Raw genomic sequence first — 18,096 nt, forward strand, 5'->3', positions numbered from 1 at the left:
AGCAGATTTCTGTACTGTGTAATTTCTTTCTATTTAATAAAGAGTTGACATTGTTGGATTCAAAAAAAAAAACTTTGCTTTGCTACTTATTGATTGAAGACTTTCTCCAGGCTAATCATAAAATCATCACCAACAAGTTTTGGACCAATGCGCTGACTGTTCATGAGTCATGGCAGTAGCAATGAGAGTAGAGATCATGGGTACTGGACAGACGAGTAATTTTTTTTTTTGAATCAAGCCAGAATAGACCGTTATATACCCTCGGGACAGACGAGTAATTGTTCTAGACTTCTACTTAAAAATGGGTTCAAATCATTTAAAAAAGAAGAAGAAGAAGCCAGACAACTATATCCCACTACAAATGGGTTTAAATCACATCAGCGTCAGAACTCGGAAGGCTCTGGCTTTTCCCCTTGCGTATAGAACCTTGCAAAAAATCTCTCTTTTCTCAAGTCTCTCTCTCTCTCTATCTCCCAAAGCTCTCATCTTTGTTTTATTTTATTTCTCTCTTCATCAAACTTCCTCTCTGTAAGTCATAATTACTGCTGCTTTACTCTCCTTCTTGACTCTTTTCAACTTCATCTTCCTCTCTGTGAACCCAACACGACTCTGACTCTGCATCACTTAATACAGCTCTTGTTATATAAAAATCAACCAACCCTTGTAGAGGGCCATTCTCTTCTTCTTCTTCAGTTTTTGAGCAAGCAAAAATGTGTTCAACTTGTTTGGTCTGAGAATGGGCGGAGGAGGAGAGGGTCTTGACCAGATTATCCGAAACCCCGCCAACACCATTTTTGGTAAACCCATCAGTACTCCACTTACACAATCAATTTACTCTCCTTGTTCTCATTATTGCAACTTATTTCATTCTTGTCTATAACTCACTATTTACAGAGTTCTTAATTCATGGCAGAGTAAGAGACTAGTACTGAAAGAATTTGAATTAGTATTAGATTTTTCGTCATATATGTAACAGAAGTTAATAATATAGTTAATGACTGATGTTCATATAAGCTATATCATATGATCTATTTCATGGTGATGATTATAGTTTGAAACCAATTTGTAGATGCAAAGAGGTTAATTGGCAGTGATGCTTGTGTCCAAAATGACATGAAGCTCTGGCCATTCAAGGTTACAAAAGGTTCGGAGGACAAGCCTATGATTGTGGTTACCCAGGAGGGTAAAGAAAAAAGATTTGCTGCAGAGGATATCTCATCCATGGTTCTTTCAAAGATGCGGGAGGTTGCTGAGGCCTACCTCGGCTCAACTGTGAAGAACGCAGTTATCACTGTCCCTGCATACTTCAATAATTCACAGCGGCGGGCTACATATAAGGCAGGTACTACCGCTGGCCTAAATGTGATGCGTATAATAAATGAACCAACTGCCGCAGCAATTGCTTATGGCCTTAACAAGAAAACTGGCTGGTATAGCAAGAGAAATGTGGTAATATTTGATTTGGGAGGTGGTACTTTAGATGTGTCGCTGCTTAGCATAGGGGGTGATGTTTTTGAAGTGAAGGCCACTTCTGGAGACACTCATCTCGGAGGTGAAGACTTTGATAACAAAATGGTGAATTATTGCGTTGAGGAATTTAAGAGGAAGCATCAATTGGACGTCAGTGGTAACACCAGAGCGCTAATGAGGATAAGAAATGCATGTGAAAAGGCAAAGAAGAGGCTTTCATTTGCTTGTTCTGTTGACATTGAAATTGATTGTTTGTTCTCGAGTACTGATTTCTATATAACATTTACTCGTGACAAATTTGAACACATCAACATGGATTTGTTTAACAAGTGTATGGAGCCAGTGGAGAAGTGTTTGGGGGATGCTAAAATGGATACAAGCAGTGTCGATGATATTGTTCTTATTGGAGGCTCTTCTAGAATTCCCAGGGTGCAGCAGCTATTGCAGGATGTGTTCAAAGGGAAGGAGCTTTGCAAAGGAATAAATCGTGAAGATGCTGTGGCTTATTGTGCAGCTGTTCAAGCAGCAGTCTTGAATGGGAATGGAAATGGAACTGGAAAGCTTAAAGATTTCACTCTCATGGATGTCACCCCAATGTCCCTTGGGGTTAGGACTGAGAGACCTAATAGTAATAATATGTGTGTCGTGATTCCGAGACACACTAGGATTCCCATCATAAAGAGCAAAACTTTTGATACTTCCAAAGACAACCAAATTTCATGTGTGTTTGATAGTTTTGAGGGCGAGAGTGAAACAGCATTAGAGAATAATCTCTTGGGTAGCTTTAGCCTCCACGACCTTCCTCCAGCTCCCTAGCGTGCAGTAAACTTCAATGTTTGCTTTGATATTGATGCGAATGGTATCTTGAGGGTTTCTGCTGAGGAGAAATCTACCGGCTAGAAAGAAGGGATTACAGTTACTAGTGACAGAAGAACTTTAAGAATTGAGAAGATGAGGTAAGATATGATAAGGCTGAAATATCATACATATACTATAGAATCAATTTCATGTTTTGTGGGCTTTGCTATGTTCCTAAGTTGTTTTACTTATTCCAGGTGAGCTGAAGTCTCCATTTGGTGATCAAGTGAGGCAGTAGGTGGACGATCTTCTTTTGCTGTGATGGTCCCTTTTGTTAATAGACTTGCCTTGTTATGCTAATAGATATCCCTGGTTGAGTACTGGAGTACTAAAATTATCAAAGTAATCATGTATTTGAATTCTGTAATTTTATGACAACTCAATGCATGAGCATTGATACTCAACAGTATACTGAGTCCTTATTGCTCTGATAACATGCTTCACTGTAGGATTAGGATTAGTATCCTTAATTGATATACTATTTGACAAGAATTGTTGCCAAGTCTAATTTGACTCTTTTGGAATCTAAAGGAGACGAAGTACTGTGAAGAAATAAAAGAAAAAGAAAATCTATAAATGTGAATAGCATAGAAATGTTGATGTGATTTTTGTAAAGCATCCCACATCATAAATGCAATTTACACTCATATCACATGTAGAACTCATGGTACCAAACCACCAAGTATGAAGTATTTGTTCAATTCATGTCATCACCAACTGTACCTTAGTAAATATTTCTTTCATTACAGTACAGTTAATTGATAGTTTATGTTTGCATGATGGTATTACCCCAAGTAACTTGAATGGTAGCCCGGTCGCCCATTCTTTTATTAGCAGAGCTAACCTTGTTATTCTGTTAGCTTAAAATGTTTCTGCTAGCATGTGCAACCTGTAGAGAAACGATCAAGGTGCTAACATGGACATAAGCTGTCCATTTCTGTTTATAAATTCTCGAGGTGTGACAGCTATATATGTTAGGAAATCAATCATGTTAAGAAAGTAATCCTAAATATCCTCTGTATGATCTGTAGATATCCGTTACTTTTGTATTCCTTTATTATAGCTTGATTATAGGATAAGTGAGATTAGTTACCTTATGAATAGGTTTGTACCCTCTATATGTAATCTGTATGTAATCGACAATGTATCAATGCAATATCATCTTTCTCATTCTTTCATGGTATCAGAGCAGGACTAAAATCCTGACTCCATAGCCGCTGCACCTTATCTTTCGTGCAACGAATTTTCTTCTCATTACGTTGTACTCTATATCTCGTACAACAATCCTTAATCTCGTTTCCATGGGAAATCAAAAATTCAGATCATTTTTCATTGATCATTCTGATCATCCGGTCTTGGTGATAGTGTTCAACCAACATAATCGACCAAACCAATCTAATCGGCAAAACGGTTCCTCCGGTTGCAGTCCTCTCTCTGAGCAACAACTTCAACAAGTTTTGGCTATTTTGAATCACAAAGTATCTGATGATTCTTTTAGTCCTCAATCACATTCAGCTACCGTCGTTGTTAGGAGCAGCAAGCCCAATCAGTCTAATTCACAAGCCAACGCTGCTGTAACTAAACCAGGTTTATCTAAGATCGCTTCCCGCAACTGGATCATTGACAGCGGGGCGACGGATCACATCTCTTCATCTCCAAAATTATTTTCTCATAAAAGTAAAAATTGTTCATTGCCTCCTGTGTTATTACCTAGCGGAGAGAAGGCTAATATTGTTGCAAAAGGATCATTGCCTCTAAATTCTGTGTATTATCTGCGTGATGTATTATGTGTGCCTACATTCAAAGTTGATCTATTATCGGTCAGTCGTCTGACAAGGGGCTTGAATTGTTCAGTGACATTTTTCCCATATTGGTGTGTTTTGCAGGATCTGGCTACAAGGAGGATGATTGGTTTGGGTAAGCAGCGTGATGGATTATACTACTTAGTAGCATTGGCAACGAAGAAAACCTTGACCAATTCCAATTCATCACCAAACCATCTACCAGCCTGCAACCTCACAACCTCCTCTACTAATCTCTGGCATAGCCGTTTAGGTCATGTTTCTCATTCCCCGTTAAAATTCATTGCTAAGAATTTCTTAAATCTTTCAGTTCAGCCTATCGATGCTTGCCCTATTTGTCCTTTGGCTAAGCAACATCGCTTGCCATTTGGTGTTAGTTCCATTTCATCTGAAAAACCGTTTGATTTAATCCATTGTGATATTTGGGGTCGATATAAACACTCTTCTCTTTCTGGTGCTCATTACTTTCTAACTATCGTTGATGATTATACTCGTTTTACTTGGATATTCTTAATGAGACACAAAAGTGAAACACAATCACTTTTGAAGCATTTTTTTCGCTATGTGTCTACTCAATTTTCATCACATATTAAGACTTTTCGAAGTGACAATGGTGCTGAATTTCTCTCACTCCAATCTTTCTTCAAGGATAATGGTGTTATTTTCCAACATTCCTGTGTTTACACGCCTCAACAGAATGGGGTAGTGGAACGCAAACATCGCCACATTTTGCAAGTTGCACGGGCTTTGAAATTTCATGCTCACCTCCCTACACAATTTTGGGGAGAGTGCGTTCTTTCTGCCATTCATATCATCAATCGTCTTCCAACTCCTCTTCTTTCTTTTCAAACTCCTTTTGAACGCCTTTACAATAAAATCCCTTCTTTTTCTCACCTTCGGACCATTGGTTGTTTAGCTTACGCTACAAATCCTCGTGTTGTTCATAAATTTTCTCCTCGTTCCATCAAGTGCATCTTCATTGGTTATCCTGCTGGGCAAAAAGCTTACAAATTGTTTGATTTGTCGACTAGACGAATCTTTACTAGTCGAGACGTCATCTTTCACGAAACCATTTTTCCTTATGCCTCTGTTGAGCCCAATTCAGTTTTCCCTACTTTGGGGACCCCTTCAGGCCCAATTCCAACTTTAATCCCTGACCCAACTCCTTCCAACGTTGACTCTCCAATCCCAGTTACTTCTCAGACCCCTTCGACCCCATCCCATCTTCCAGCCGTTCCACCATCTGCAATTTCTGCAATTGACCCTATACCAGACCAACCCGTACCCGCCTCATCCTTGCCGGCACTCTCTCCGGCGCCTTCTACCCATTCCGATCTCCCAGCCACGTCTTCCTCTTCTTCCCAGTCCATCGCCCCAGAAACCGTTGACCTCGCGCCCCCGTCCTCTCCTCCTCCACCCCTTCGCACCTATGCTCGCCGTCCCACAACCCCAGCACCACCAGACCCACTCACCCACTCATCGACTTCCGACCACCCCGCCTCCCATTCTCCTCCACCAGCCACTCTTCCTTTGCCCGTGCCCGACCCACCAGTAGCAGAGCCCCTTCGTCGCTCCAGCCGGACCACTGCTCCTCCGGTCAAATTCCGGGATTATATAGTCTCACAGGTCACGCTTCCCCGCTCCGATCAGTTATCCTCATTGTTTCCAGGTCCAACCAGCGGCACCCGCTATCCCCTCTGCAATTATGTTTCGTATCACCGATGTACGCCTGCACACCAATCTTTCCTTGCTCAAATCAGTCACACCACCGAGCCCCGTTCCTATTCTGAGGCTATCTCCTATCCGGCATGGCAAGAGGCGATGCAGTCTGAATTGCAAGCTCTCCAAGACAACGGAACCTGGACTCTCACTCCTCTTCCGCTTGGTAAGACCCCAATTGATTGTCGATGGGTTTATAAAATTAAACATCGGGCTGATGGTTCCGTCGAATGATACAAAGCTCGCTTAGTTGCCAAAGGATTTACGCAGCTGGAGGGTGTTGATTATCAAGACACTTTTTCTCCCACTGCCAAGATTATCTCTGTTCGATGTCTCCTTGCTTTGGCAGCAGCTCGTGGCTGGTCTCTTCACCAGTTGGACATCAACAATGCTTTCTTGCACGGCGATCTTGAGGAAGAAATCTATATGTCTCCTCCGCCAGGGCTTCGGCGACAGGGGGAGGAACACTTAGTCTGCCGACTCCACAAGTCGTTGTATGGCCTAAAGCAGGCGTCCCGTCAGTGGTTTGCTAAATTCTCAGAGCCTATTCAGTCTGCCGGATATGTACAATCAAGAGCTGACTACTCTTTGTTCACCAAGAAACACGGCAAGTCCTTTACTGCTCTCCTAATTTATGTTGATGATATTTTAATTACCGGAAATGATCCAGTGAGTATTGCTGCACTTAAGAATTTCCTCCATTCCCATTTCCGTATTAAAGATCTAGGAGACTTGAAATATTTTCTTGGTATTGAGGTTTCAACCTCTAGCAATGGGATCTTTATCTCTCAACGTAAATATGCATTAGAAATTGTCAAGGATGCAGGGTTAATAGGCGCAGCCCCTGCTGACAGCCCTATGGAAAGAGGTTTAAAATTGTCTGACAAAAGTGACTTGCTAAAAGATCCAGCTCGTTACCGAAGACTTGTTGGGAGATTAATATATCTTACAGTTTCGAGACCAGACATTACATATTCGGTACATGTACTAAGCAGGTTCATGCATCAGCCACGAAAGCTGCATATGGAAGCAGCTTTGCGTGTTGTCCGGTATATTAAGAAGGCACCAGGTCAAGGATTGTTCTTTTCTTCTAAAAGTGATTTTAGATTGCGTGCTTTCTGTGATTCTGATTGGGCAGGTTGTCCAATTACTAGGAGATCCACCTCAGGTTATTGTGTCTTTCTTGGTCCCTCATTGGTTTCATGGAGATCAAAGCGACAGAAAACTGTTTCCCTTTCTTCAGCTGAAGCAGAATATCGAGCAATGACTGGTGCTTGTTGTGAACTCACATGGCTTCGATATCTTCTCAAGGATTTGGGAGTATTGCATCAAGAACCAGCTCTTCTATATTGTGATAATAAAGCAGCGCTGCACATTGCAGCAAATCCTGTCTTTCATGAGCGGACTCGACACATTGAAATGGACTGTCACTATATAAGAGATAAGATACAAGATGGATCTGTTGTCACGAAGTTTGTGGGTTCTACACATCAATTGGCAGACGTTTTCACCAAAGCTTTGGGAAAGGAAATCTTCATTCCTATGGTTGGCAAGTTGGGAGTTAGAGACATTCACTCTCCAACTTGAGGGGGAGTGTTAGGAAATCAATCATGTTAAGAAAGTAATCCTAAATATCCTCTGTATGATCTGTAGATATCCGTTACTTTTGTATTCCTTTATTATAGCTTGATTATAGGATAAGTGAGATTAGTTACCTTATGAATAGGTTTGTACCCTCTATATGTAATCTGTATGTAATCGACAATGTATCAACGCAATATCATCTTTCTCATTCTTTCAATATATTCAAGAATGTCTTCAAACTGCAGTCTTTAGTGGAAGTCTAATCGAGGAGATTTTCTTCAACGTCACCCTGTTTTCATTTCAGGGTAGTGCTAGTAGTACAAGTTAGTGAAGCTCTGAGCATAAGCCACCTTCCTCTGCAGTTGTTTGTTGTTATTTTGTTTATAAAACAAGTTTACATTTTTCTTATGTAAATTCCGTTTACAGCTACATTGGGAAATCGGTCACGCAGGAGCGAGATTTCTCTGACATTTACATCAGACAACAAATTGCTTGTCCATTTCCAACCCTATCTTTCCCAAATGCATCTCTCAGCTGGTAAGCTTGGACAGGTTTCTGTATGCATTTGACTTGGTTTTTTGTTTCTAAATAAATGGGGCATAGATTAAAAATTATAGGCACAGAATCAATGGATCTTGTATTTTGGGTAGTTCTTGTTATTTTGCAGAACAAATGAAGTTGTGTAAGTCAATGGTTGAGTTGTCAGAGTTGGGTAGTAATCATTATAAATTTAAGGGTTAATTACATATAAGTGCATCTTTGAAGGTTTCTTTAGCCATAAGGCCACCAACTAGTTTTTTCCCTCATAAGGCCACTAGATTAAAAAGAGTGTTATATTTTAGATATTAAAAACCAACATATTTACATAAATGCCACTAAAGTACAAAGTCAACAATCATTCTCTCTCTCTTCTCCGGAGAGGTCTCCGGTCAATCCCGGCGGGTCTCCGGTCAACTCCGACCAACTTCCGGCGAACTCCGACGGGTCTCCGGCGACCACAAAGCTACTGTCACAAACACCAAAAGCTACTGTTGCTAGCAACAAAAGCTACTCTGGTGAGATTTCCGGCGAGCTCACAAAAACTACTGTCACTAGCAACAAAAGCTACTGTCAATAACAAAATATATTCTCCCCAAAATCAAAAGTTGTCACTAGCAATAAAAGCTACTGTGGTGAGATTTCCGGCGACCTCCGGCGATGTCACAAAAGCTACTGTCACCAGCAACAAATGGTACGCTCCCCAAAATCTAAAGCTACTTTCACCAACACAAAAAGCTATTGTCACCGACAAAAAAAACTACTTTCACCAACAAAAAAAAAAACTACTTTCACCAAAATCTAAAGCTACTTTCACCAACACAAAAAGCTACTGTCACCGACACAAAAAACTACTTTCACCAGCAACAAAAAAAACTACTCTCACCAGTAATTAAAGCTACTCTCACTATCACCAAAAGCTACTATCAAGTAGAACAAAAACTACACTGACCAACACAAAAACCTACTATCACAAATATCAAAAGCTACTACCATAGAAAAATTCACATTCATCAAAAAAAAAAAAATTACGGAAGCACATTAGCAGCGTATTACATGAATTAATATAACGATTAATGCCTAAATTAGCAAGAACAGAAAACCTTGAAGACGAAAGTCTGCGAATCTACGCAGTGAATGCAGATCGAGTCACCGTGATCTCCTCTCTTTGGAGCTCAAAGGCCTGAACCGAACGCAAGCTGTTACACTCGACATTTCTAATCGAATCAAACCTGCAAAAATTCAAACGCGAAAATCAAAACAAAAAATCCACACATGATTTGTTCGATTCTACTAGAAATCCAAACATAATCGGATTTCTGAGCTGATCGACTCGAATCAAGCTCCAGCTTAGAAAACCGAAAATTCGATCAAAAACTGAAAAAGACATCGGTTCAGTTTCTTGGCAGCCAAACAGCGAAGAGATTCATCGTCTCAATAGCTCATGAGCTTCGAGATCTGTTTGGCTACTCAGAAATCTGAAGGAGGAAATTGAAATTTGCAGAAATAATCAAAGAGGAGGTCAGAGAGAGAGCACTCATCGTCTCAATAGCTCATGAGCTTCGAGATCTGTTTGGCTACTCAGAAATCTAAAGGAGGAAATTGAAATTTGCAGAAATAATCAAAGAGGAGGTCAGAGAGAGAGCACTCATCGTCTCAATAGCTCATGAGCTTCGAGATCTGTTTGGCTACTAAACAGTAGTGTGTAAGCCAGTGACTCCGGCGACAGTGATATGTGGGAGACCGGAGTCGGCGGAGAGAGACAACGGCGGAGTCGAACGGATATGGGAGATCCAATTGATTCTGTGAGATTTGGAGTTGTTGATCCGCTAGTCTTGAATTTGGGCTAAGGCTTCGGTATTAGGTGCATGCGGAATGGCTCGGACAGGTTCGGCGAGGACCTGTGGGTGGTTCTGCACGACGATTCATGGCTGAGAGAGTGAGGGAGGGAGAGAATTGCAGTTGGATTTTAGAGAGGGAGAGAGAAACTGTTTTGATTTGAGAGAGAGAGAGAGAGACTGTTTGTTTTGTTTGTAGAGGGGCAAAATAGTCAAGACAAAAATAAATTGAAGATGAAAGTGGCCTTATTTGTACAAAAAATACTAGGTGGCTTTATAACTAATTAAAGTTTTAAAATGACACTTGTGAGTAATTTTCTATAAATTTAAGTAGCTCTATAACACCATTATATTTTTTTCTTCTAATAATTTAGGCAGCAAAGTCTCTGGGTGCATGTTCAGAACTGTTGTTACATATCATTTCTCGTTTTAGAAACAACGAAACTAAACTGTGCAAACTCTCCTATTAATTCATAGCATAAACAAATGATTTTTCTTTAAAACTTGGACGAGTTCTGCAATTTGACTTGGACGTTTTCCCTCATTGACTTGGTGCACAGGCACTTTATATATCTTCCACAGGTGTTGATCGCAGCAGTAGTTTAATTTTGTTGTTCATTTTATTGTTTTTTTCTTTTTTTCTTCAAGTCCTTGAGCTGAAGGCCATGCAATTGGGATTGATCTGGGGACGACGTATTCATGTGTGGCCGTGTGGGAGCAGGAACAGGATTATGTAGAGATCATAGTGAACGATCAGGGAAACAGGACGAAACACCATCTTATGTTGCATTCACTGACACTGAGAGCTTAATTGGTGATGCAGCATTTAACCAAATCCTGAGGAACCCTACCAACTCAATCTTTGATAGGATTATTATCTTCTCAGACCACCAATTTTTTTTCAATTTTCTCATTTGTTCAATTGTTGCTTTGTGGATATCTTTTTAAAGTTTTGAGTTTTGACTGCTTTCTCTTTGATCTGATATATAGCTACCGAACGTGTGCTGGATAGGCAAATGGGTTAGGATTATAAAAATTTGGGGGTTCGGTCAACTTTAGTATAATTAATCAAAGCTTTTTTATGTCCTGATAAAAGAAGGTTGAGGTTTTAGGAGCTCAAAGTTTTATGTCTTAAGTTTCATCTTTGGTTCATTGAAGGAGAGAGTGTTTCCCTATTTGTTCGGTAGTACACGTACTCAACTCTAACTAACTATATCAGGTTAACATATTTTCATAGAGTATGGTTCAGTAAAAGTAGGATATTTTTAGTGATATAATCTAAAATCGCATCAATATGGTTCAGTAAAATTTGCAGATGCAAAGAGGTTAGTTGGCAGGAAATTCACTGATGTCACTGTTCAAAGTGATTTGAAACTCTGGCCATTCAAGGTCCTGATGATAAGCCTATGATTGTGGTTAACCACGAGGGGCAAATAAAGAAGTTTGCTGCTGAAGAAATCTCATTCATGGTTCTCACAAAGATGCGGAAGAATGCTGAAGCCTACCTCAGATCAAATGTGACGAATGCTGTTTTCACTGTCCCTGCTTACTTCACTAACTCTCAACGTCAGGCTACAAAAGATGCAGGTGCCACTGCAGACCTAAATGTGATGCGCATCATCAATGAGCCAACTGCGGCAGCTATTGCATATGGCATTGACAAGAAGGCTGGTGGGTATAGGAAGAAAAATGTGCTGATATTTGATTTAGGTGGCGGTACTTTAGATGTGTCACTACTGAGTAAATGTGATGGTGTTTTTGAAGTTAAAGCCATGGCGGGAGTGACTCATCTTGGAGGTGGAGACTTTGATAACAGAATGGTGAATTACTGTGTAGAGCAATTCGAGAGGAAGCATAAGGTGGACCTTATTGGAAATGCTAGAGCTCTTAGGCGGTTAAGAAACGATTGCGAGAAGGCAAAGAGGAGGCTTTCATCTACGACTACAACAGGCATTGAAATTGACTGTTTGGATAAAGAGAATGATTTCTACGCAACTATTACCTGTGCTAAATTTGAACAACTCAATATTGATTTCTTCAACAAATGTATGAAACCTGTCGAGAATTGTTTGAGGGATGCTAAGATGGATGTAAACTGTGTTGACGATGTTGTTCTTGCTGGTGGATCTTCTAGAATTCGCAAAGTGCAGCAGTTACTACAGGATTTGTTCAAGGGGAAGGAGCTATGCAAGGGAATTAATCCTGATGAGGCTATAGCATATGGTGCTGCAGTTCAAGCTGTAGTCTTGAGTGGGAATGGAAATGAGAAGCTTAAAGGTTTTACTCTCATGGATATCATCCCTCTATCACTTGGAGTGGAGACTAATAATTTTGGTGACCCACATTTTATGTGGTTTGTTCTTCCAAGAAACACCAGAATCCCCGCCAAAAAGAATGGAATTATTTTGAAAACTTCCATTGACAACCAGGATTCAGTTCCATTCTCAATTTATGAGGGTGAGAGTTCAACAACCTTAGATAATAACTTTTTGGGTAAATTTTGTATGGATGGCATTCCTCCAGCACCTGCAGGTGTAGTTTTCTTCGAACTTTGCTTTGATATTGATGCAAATGGTATCCTGACTGTCTCAGCCGAGGACAGGGGCACTGGCTAGAAGAAAAAGATTACAATCATCACTAATAAATTGTGAAGAAACTGATGGCATGAAGTAAGAAGGCATAATTTATGCCGCAGTACTGGAAGGAAAATGACTTGCATATGAATAAATTGATGGTTCTGATATTTTAAGGGTTTTCCCCATATCTTCAAGTTTTATGCAAGGCTTGATGAACTTATCTGAATATTGTACTAGAATATGAATGTTCTACACTGAACTGGTAATTTAATTGAATAATGGAAGCGAGGAGAAATATGAGTTTATTAACATATTACTGAATTATGTTTCATTTGTATTTCTAATATTGTGCTATTATTGCTGTGAATTAGTGAATCCATGAGGGCATGCCTCCTTTGTTTTGTTTGGTAATGAATGAGTGACTTGATGGAGGGAGGCAACCAGCAATCCTTTGTTGGTTTGGTTGTTTCATGTGTTATGAGATGTCATTTTGCTTCTTACAGTATAAGTATCTGCTTCACAATTAATGTCTATGGCCAATCTGCAGTGTAGTTCAATAGTGGAAAGCATCGGTTGTTTAGGACACTCTTCAAGAATGGAATGTCTTCAAGTGGAAGGAGATACACAAGGCTGTGCTCATGTTGCAGTCTTGAGTCAAAATCTTAGTGAGGAGCTTCAATCAAGGTGTCACACACTTGTGTGGAGTACTCGTCGTACTGTAAGTTAATGAAGCTGAACTCTTTTTCTGGTGCCACTTTCTTTGATATTTACTTTTGGCAAGAAGTTGACACTTTTCTTATGTAATTTTTTTTTATAGCTTCCTTGGGAGATCGGTCAGAGAGGACCATGATTTTTCAGAGGAGTTGCGTTGCTGCTACACATGGAAAATACCAAAATGCTGATCTGTTTCCAACTCTAATGGTCAACATCCCCACCTCTCTTCCTCATCCCTCTCTGAGCTGGTACGCTTGGTAGGTTTCTGTGCACCTCTCACTAATTTGTTTTTCTTTTTAAATTAGTGCAACATAGAATACAGATCATTACATAAGTAAAGGATCTTGTATTTTGGGTATTAATAGCCTTCAATTTTGTTCTGCAGAATTATGCTCAAGTCAACGGTTGAGTTACCAGAATAGGGTTTGTTTCATTTTTCAACTGCTAATTACTTGAGCACAAAAGTATCTGTGTGCATGTTCAGTCCACTAGTCAATGGTTTATGCTTGGGCATTTTACTTGTAATATTGAAATCATTTGCCTCTTCTATATATATATATAGTCCTTCTTGGCTAAGAACGTCCTTACCTAAGCTTAAGTACGGATTTCCAGTTTTTGGCCACTTTTCGATCACATATTCACATCTTAACCGTTCCGTTTTTAGGTCCTAATGTATAGATCATCTCTGCAAAATTTCAGCCAAATTGATGATCGTTAAGGCATTCAAAACTGCAATTTACAACAATGAACACGAACAGTTCCGGTTCGACAGATTCGGTTCGTTCGTGTAAATTGCAGTTTTGAATGCCTTAACGATCATCAATTTGGCTGAAAATTTGCAGAAGTGATCTATGCATTAGGACCTAAAAAATAAACGGTTAAGATGTGAATATGTGATCGAAAAGTGGCCAAAAACTGGAAATCCGTTCCATAAGCTTAGGTAAGGATATCCTTACCTGAGAAAAATCCTATATAAATTGATTGATTGATACTAGTGATGATCAGTATTTTGTTTTGCTTTGGTAGGGGGTGGAGCTGTTGAAGGAGTCTCTGCAGTCCAAATCAGTCCTCACAAATGTCTTCCTTGGGAAGAAAGCTGGGATTGGCATATCATTCTCGGAGGAGCAACTACGTAAAGGTGGGATATAATGGTCATGCTTTTGGATTTCATAACTTTTTTATGGGAGTCGAATATTTAGACTCTGAATGAAAACTTTCTTATGTAATATGCTTTTTAAGCAGTGTGCTAGTTGAATGTTCTAATATAACTATGTGGATATCTTTAATAAGTGTTTTCATAAAATTTGTGGATTCATTTTCAATTGGTTTATTGGTCTCGGACCAACATCATATATGCTCTTAAGGTGCACTAAGATGTTTATGTATTTAGCCAAGACTTCCCAGACTTTTTTTACCCCTGCCTGTAATACTGAAATGCCATTGAATCTTAGTAGGCATCACTTATATTGTACCATTGATCAGTCTTCTAACATTTGATCAATCTAAAGAATCCCACTACATTACTTTATGATCAAACTTTTAAGGTTTGAGATCTGAGTGCGAGGTTGGAGCTTTAATTTGAGTGAGGACTTCATCAAAGACCTAGTAAGACCAAGACTTTTTAAAGGTGGAAAAGAGTATAGTATAGCTGTAAAGAATAGATAAAATCCTTTCGGCAAAAGAAAAGATGCACACACCTAGTCATCTCTTGAAGAAAAAGAAAAGAACCACAAGAGCTGGTCCAAATCTTTTGAAGATCAAAGCCAGGTCTATTAATAAGTCTTTTAACTCTTTTAGGAATTTAAGTTGTCATAATTTTTCAGTACATCTTCTTCTCTATTTATCTTCCCAAAGATCTCATCTTTTTTATTTTTTTATTTCCCTCTTCATACAACTTCCTCTCTCCGAGTCATAAAAAACTGCTGCTTTACTCTCCTTCTCGACTCTTTTGGGTCTTTTCAACTTCATCTTCCTCTCTCTGAACCCTAAATAAATTCCCATAGAACGATTGCATCACTTAATTCAAGCTCTTTTTAGATAAAAATCAACCAAGCGTTGTTAAGGGCCATTCTCTTCTTCTTCTTCAGTTTTTTAGCAAGCAAAAAGGTGTTCAACTTGTTTGGTCTGAGAATGGGCGGAGGAGGAGAGGGTCATGCAATAGGGATTGACTTAGGGACAACCAACTCGTGCGTTGCGGTGTGGGAGAACGATCATGTTGAAGTGATAGTGAATGATCAGGGCAGTAAGACCACTCCCTCTTGTGTTGCTTTCACTGATACACAGAGCTTGGTAGGTGATGCAGCACTTGACCAGATTATCCGAAACCCCGCCAACACTATTTTTGGTAAACATATCAGTACTCCACTTCCACAATCAATTTACTCTCATCGTTCTCATTATTGCAACTTATTTCATTCTTGTCTCTAACTCACTGTTTATAGAGTTCTTAATTCATGGCAGAGTAAGAGACTAGTACTGAGAGAATTTGGATTAGTATTAGATTTTTCATCCTATAAGCTATATCATATGATCTATTTCTTGGTGATGATTCTAATTTTGAGACCAATTTGTAGATGCAAAGAGGTTGATTGGCAGGAGATTCAGTGATGCTTCTGTTCAAAATGACATGAAGCTCTGGCCATTCAAGGTTACTAAGGGTCCCGAGGACAAGCCTATGATTGTGGTTACCCAGGAGGGTAAAGAAAAAAGATTTTCTGCAGAGGAAATCTCATCCATGGTTCTTGCAAAGATGCGGGAGGTTGCTGGGGCATACCTCGGCTCAACTGTGAAGAACGCAGTTATCACTGTCCCTGCATATTTCAATAATTCACAGCGGCAGGATACATATGATGCAGGTACCACCGCTGGCCTAAATGTGATGCGTATAATAAATGAACCAACTGCTGCAGCAATTGCTTATGGCCTTAACAAGAAAGCTGGCTGGTATAGCAAGAGAAATGTGGTAATATTTGATTTGGGCGGTGGTACTTTAGATGTGTCGCTGCTTAACATAGGGGATGATGTTTTTGAAGTGAAGGCCACTGCTGGAGACACTCATCTCGGAGGTGAAGACTTTGATAACAAAATGGTGGATTATTGCGTTGAGGAATTTAAGAGGAAGCATCAATTGGACGTCAGTGGTAACACCAGAGCTCTTAGGAGGATAAGAAATGAATGTGAAAAGGCAAAGAAGAGGCTTTCATTTGCTTGCTCTGTTGACATTGAAATTGATTGTTTGTTCTCGAGTACTGATTTCTATATAACATTTACTCGTGACAAATTTGAACACATCAACATGGATTTGTTTAAAAAGTGTATGGAGCCAGTGGGGAAGTGTTTGAGGGATGCTAAAATGGACACAAGCAGTGTCGATGATATTGTTCTTATTGGTGGCTCTTCTAGAATTCCCGGGGTGCAGCAGCTATTGCAGGATGTGTTCAAAGGGAAGGAGCTTTGCAAAGGAATAAATCCTGAAGAGGCTGTGGCTTATGGTGCAGCTGTTCAAGCAGCAGTCTTGAATGGGAATGGAAATGGAATTGGAAAGCTTAAAGACTTCACTCTCACGGATGTCACCCCAATGTCCCTTGGGGTTAGGACTGGGAGTCGTACTTCTGAGGAGTCTGATATTATGGCTGTTGTGATACCAAGAAACACTAGAATTCCAGTCATAAAGAACGAAACTTTTGCCACTTCCGAAGACAACCAAATTTCAGCCCCATTTACTATCTTCGAGGGCGAGAGTGAAACAACCTTAAACAATAATCTTCTGGGTGAATTTATCCTTCATGACCTTCCTTCAGCTCCCAAGGCTGCTGTTGAGTTCAGTGTTTGCTTTGATATTGATGCAAATGGTATCTTGAGTGTCTCTGCTGAAGAGAAATCTACAGGCAAGAGAAAAGAGATTACTATTGCTTGTGACAGAAGAACATTAAGGATTGAGAAGATGAGGTAAGAAAAGATAATTATTTATGCTGACCAAGGCTGAAATACGATATATGTTATGAAATCAATTTAACATATTGACGGATTTAATTTGCTATATTTCTGAATTGTTCTACCATGACAGGTGAGTGGACGTACGTCTCCATCTCTGCTTTTCTTTTCTGTGCACAACTAAAAGATATGGAGTGAGGCAGTCATCGGACACTCCTGTTCCTGGATGCTCGTTGATCCGTGGACTATCGATCTGGATCTTTATCTTGTATGTGGACTACTTTTAAGCTTTACTCTATTGCATTTATACCAAGTAATGTGACCAAGACGGTGGCTTTGATGCTCTTAATATGAATTTGAAGCGGGTTTGGTTGAGGTGGAGCTGTGGATTCAAAGAGAGGAAGAAGAAGAAGGAAGGGGTGTTATGCGCAATTGTTCATCTGGGTTCATTAAACCCAGAATTCATTTTTTTGTTTTAGTTTTAATTGTTTTAGGAAACTGAATTGGGAGATAATATGGGTCTCTTTATAGAGAGGATTACAAGACATAGAGATATAATTGAACATGGAAACATAATCGTACATTGATTGGATATCTCCTAAGATTCTCCGAGAATATCTCTAATATAAACCTTATTTCAACTAGAGCAAGTAACCTCGAGTTTGGGTCAGACACATATTTTGGATTTACTTGAACACTCCCTCTTGTGTCGCCCAAAAGTGGTGCTCCTCTTGTTGCCTCATTAAAAAAAACCTTGCTGAGTAACAAAAACCTAGTGGGACAAAAATAACCTAGGTCGAAGGGGAAAAAAAGCACAACACACCATTCACGTTTCGAGATCATATGTGTAGACATCTCCCCCTAATGTCTGCATCTCCCCTTGATGACTACGGTCATGAAAGTTTGGATAACTTCCGCAAACGATGCTACTAACATGTTTCTCATAAGTGGAATTTAGGCAATGACTTAGTGAGCAAGCCTGCCACACTGTCCTCATATCGAACCTAGTTCACTTTGATCTTGAGGAGAGTTTGTTGTTGCTGATTATCCTTGGTGATGTCGCTT

The 18,096-nt window shown here is 39.7% G+C and overlaps 2 protein-coding genes and 1 pseudogene across 3 annotated transcripts; all 3 read left to right on the forward strand.

Moving 5' to 3' along the window:
- Positions 1-763: 763 nt before the first annotated feature.
- Positions 764-17,602, forward strand: LOC121048758 (heat shock cognate 70 kDa protein-like). 2 transcript variants are annotated; one of them, XM_040508970.1, is made up of 3 exons: positions 764-797; positions 15,672-17,046; positions 17,165-17,602. In XM_040508970.1, the coding sequence occupies exons 2-3, from the start codon at positions 15,725-15,727 to the stop codon at positions 17,166-17,168; spliced, it is 1,326 nt and encodes a 441-aa protein (XP_040364904.1). In that variant the 5' UTR covers positions 764-797; positions 15,672-15,724; the 3' UTR covers positions 17,169-17,602. The 2 variants fall into 2 exon arrangements, with proteins under 2 accessions (XP_040364904.1, XP_024176962.1); XM_024321194.2 differs by lacking the exon at positions 764-797 and adding an exon at positions 14,860-15,442.
- Positions 1,114-2,420, forward strand: LOC112182680 (heat shock cognate 70 kDa protein-like). Its single transcript, XM_040508983.1, has one exon. The coding sequence runs from the start codon at positions 1,114-1,116 to the stop codon at positions 2,284-2,286; it is 1,173 nt and encodes a 390-aa protein (XP_040364917.1). The 3' UTR covers positions 2,287-2,420.
- On the forward strand, positions 7,860-12,719 carry LOC112170488 (annotated as a pseudogene).
- Positions 17,603-18,096: the final 494 nt, after the last annotated feature.

This window comes from Rosa chinensis, chromosome 1 (assembly GCF_002994745.2).
Source record: "Rosa chinensis cultivar Old Blush chromosome 1, RchiOBHm-V2, whole genome shotgun sequence".
In the NCBI taxonomy this organism is placed as follows: domain Eukaryota; kingdom Viridiplantae; phylum Streptophyta; class Magnoliopsida; order Rosales; family Rosaceae; genus Rosa; species Rosa chinensis.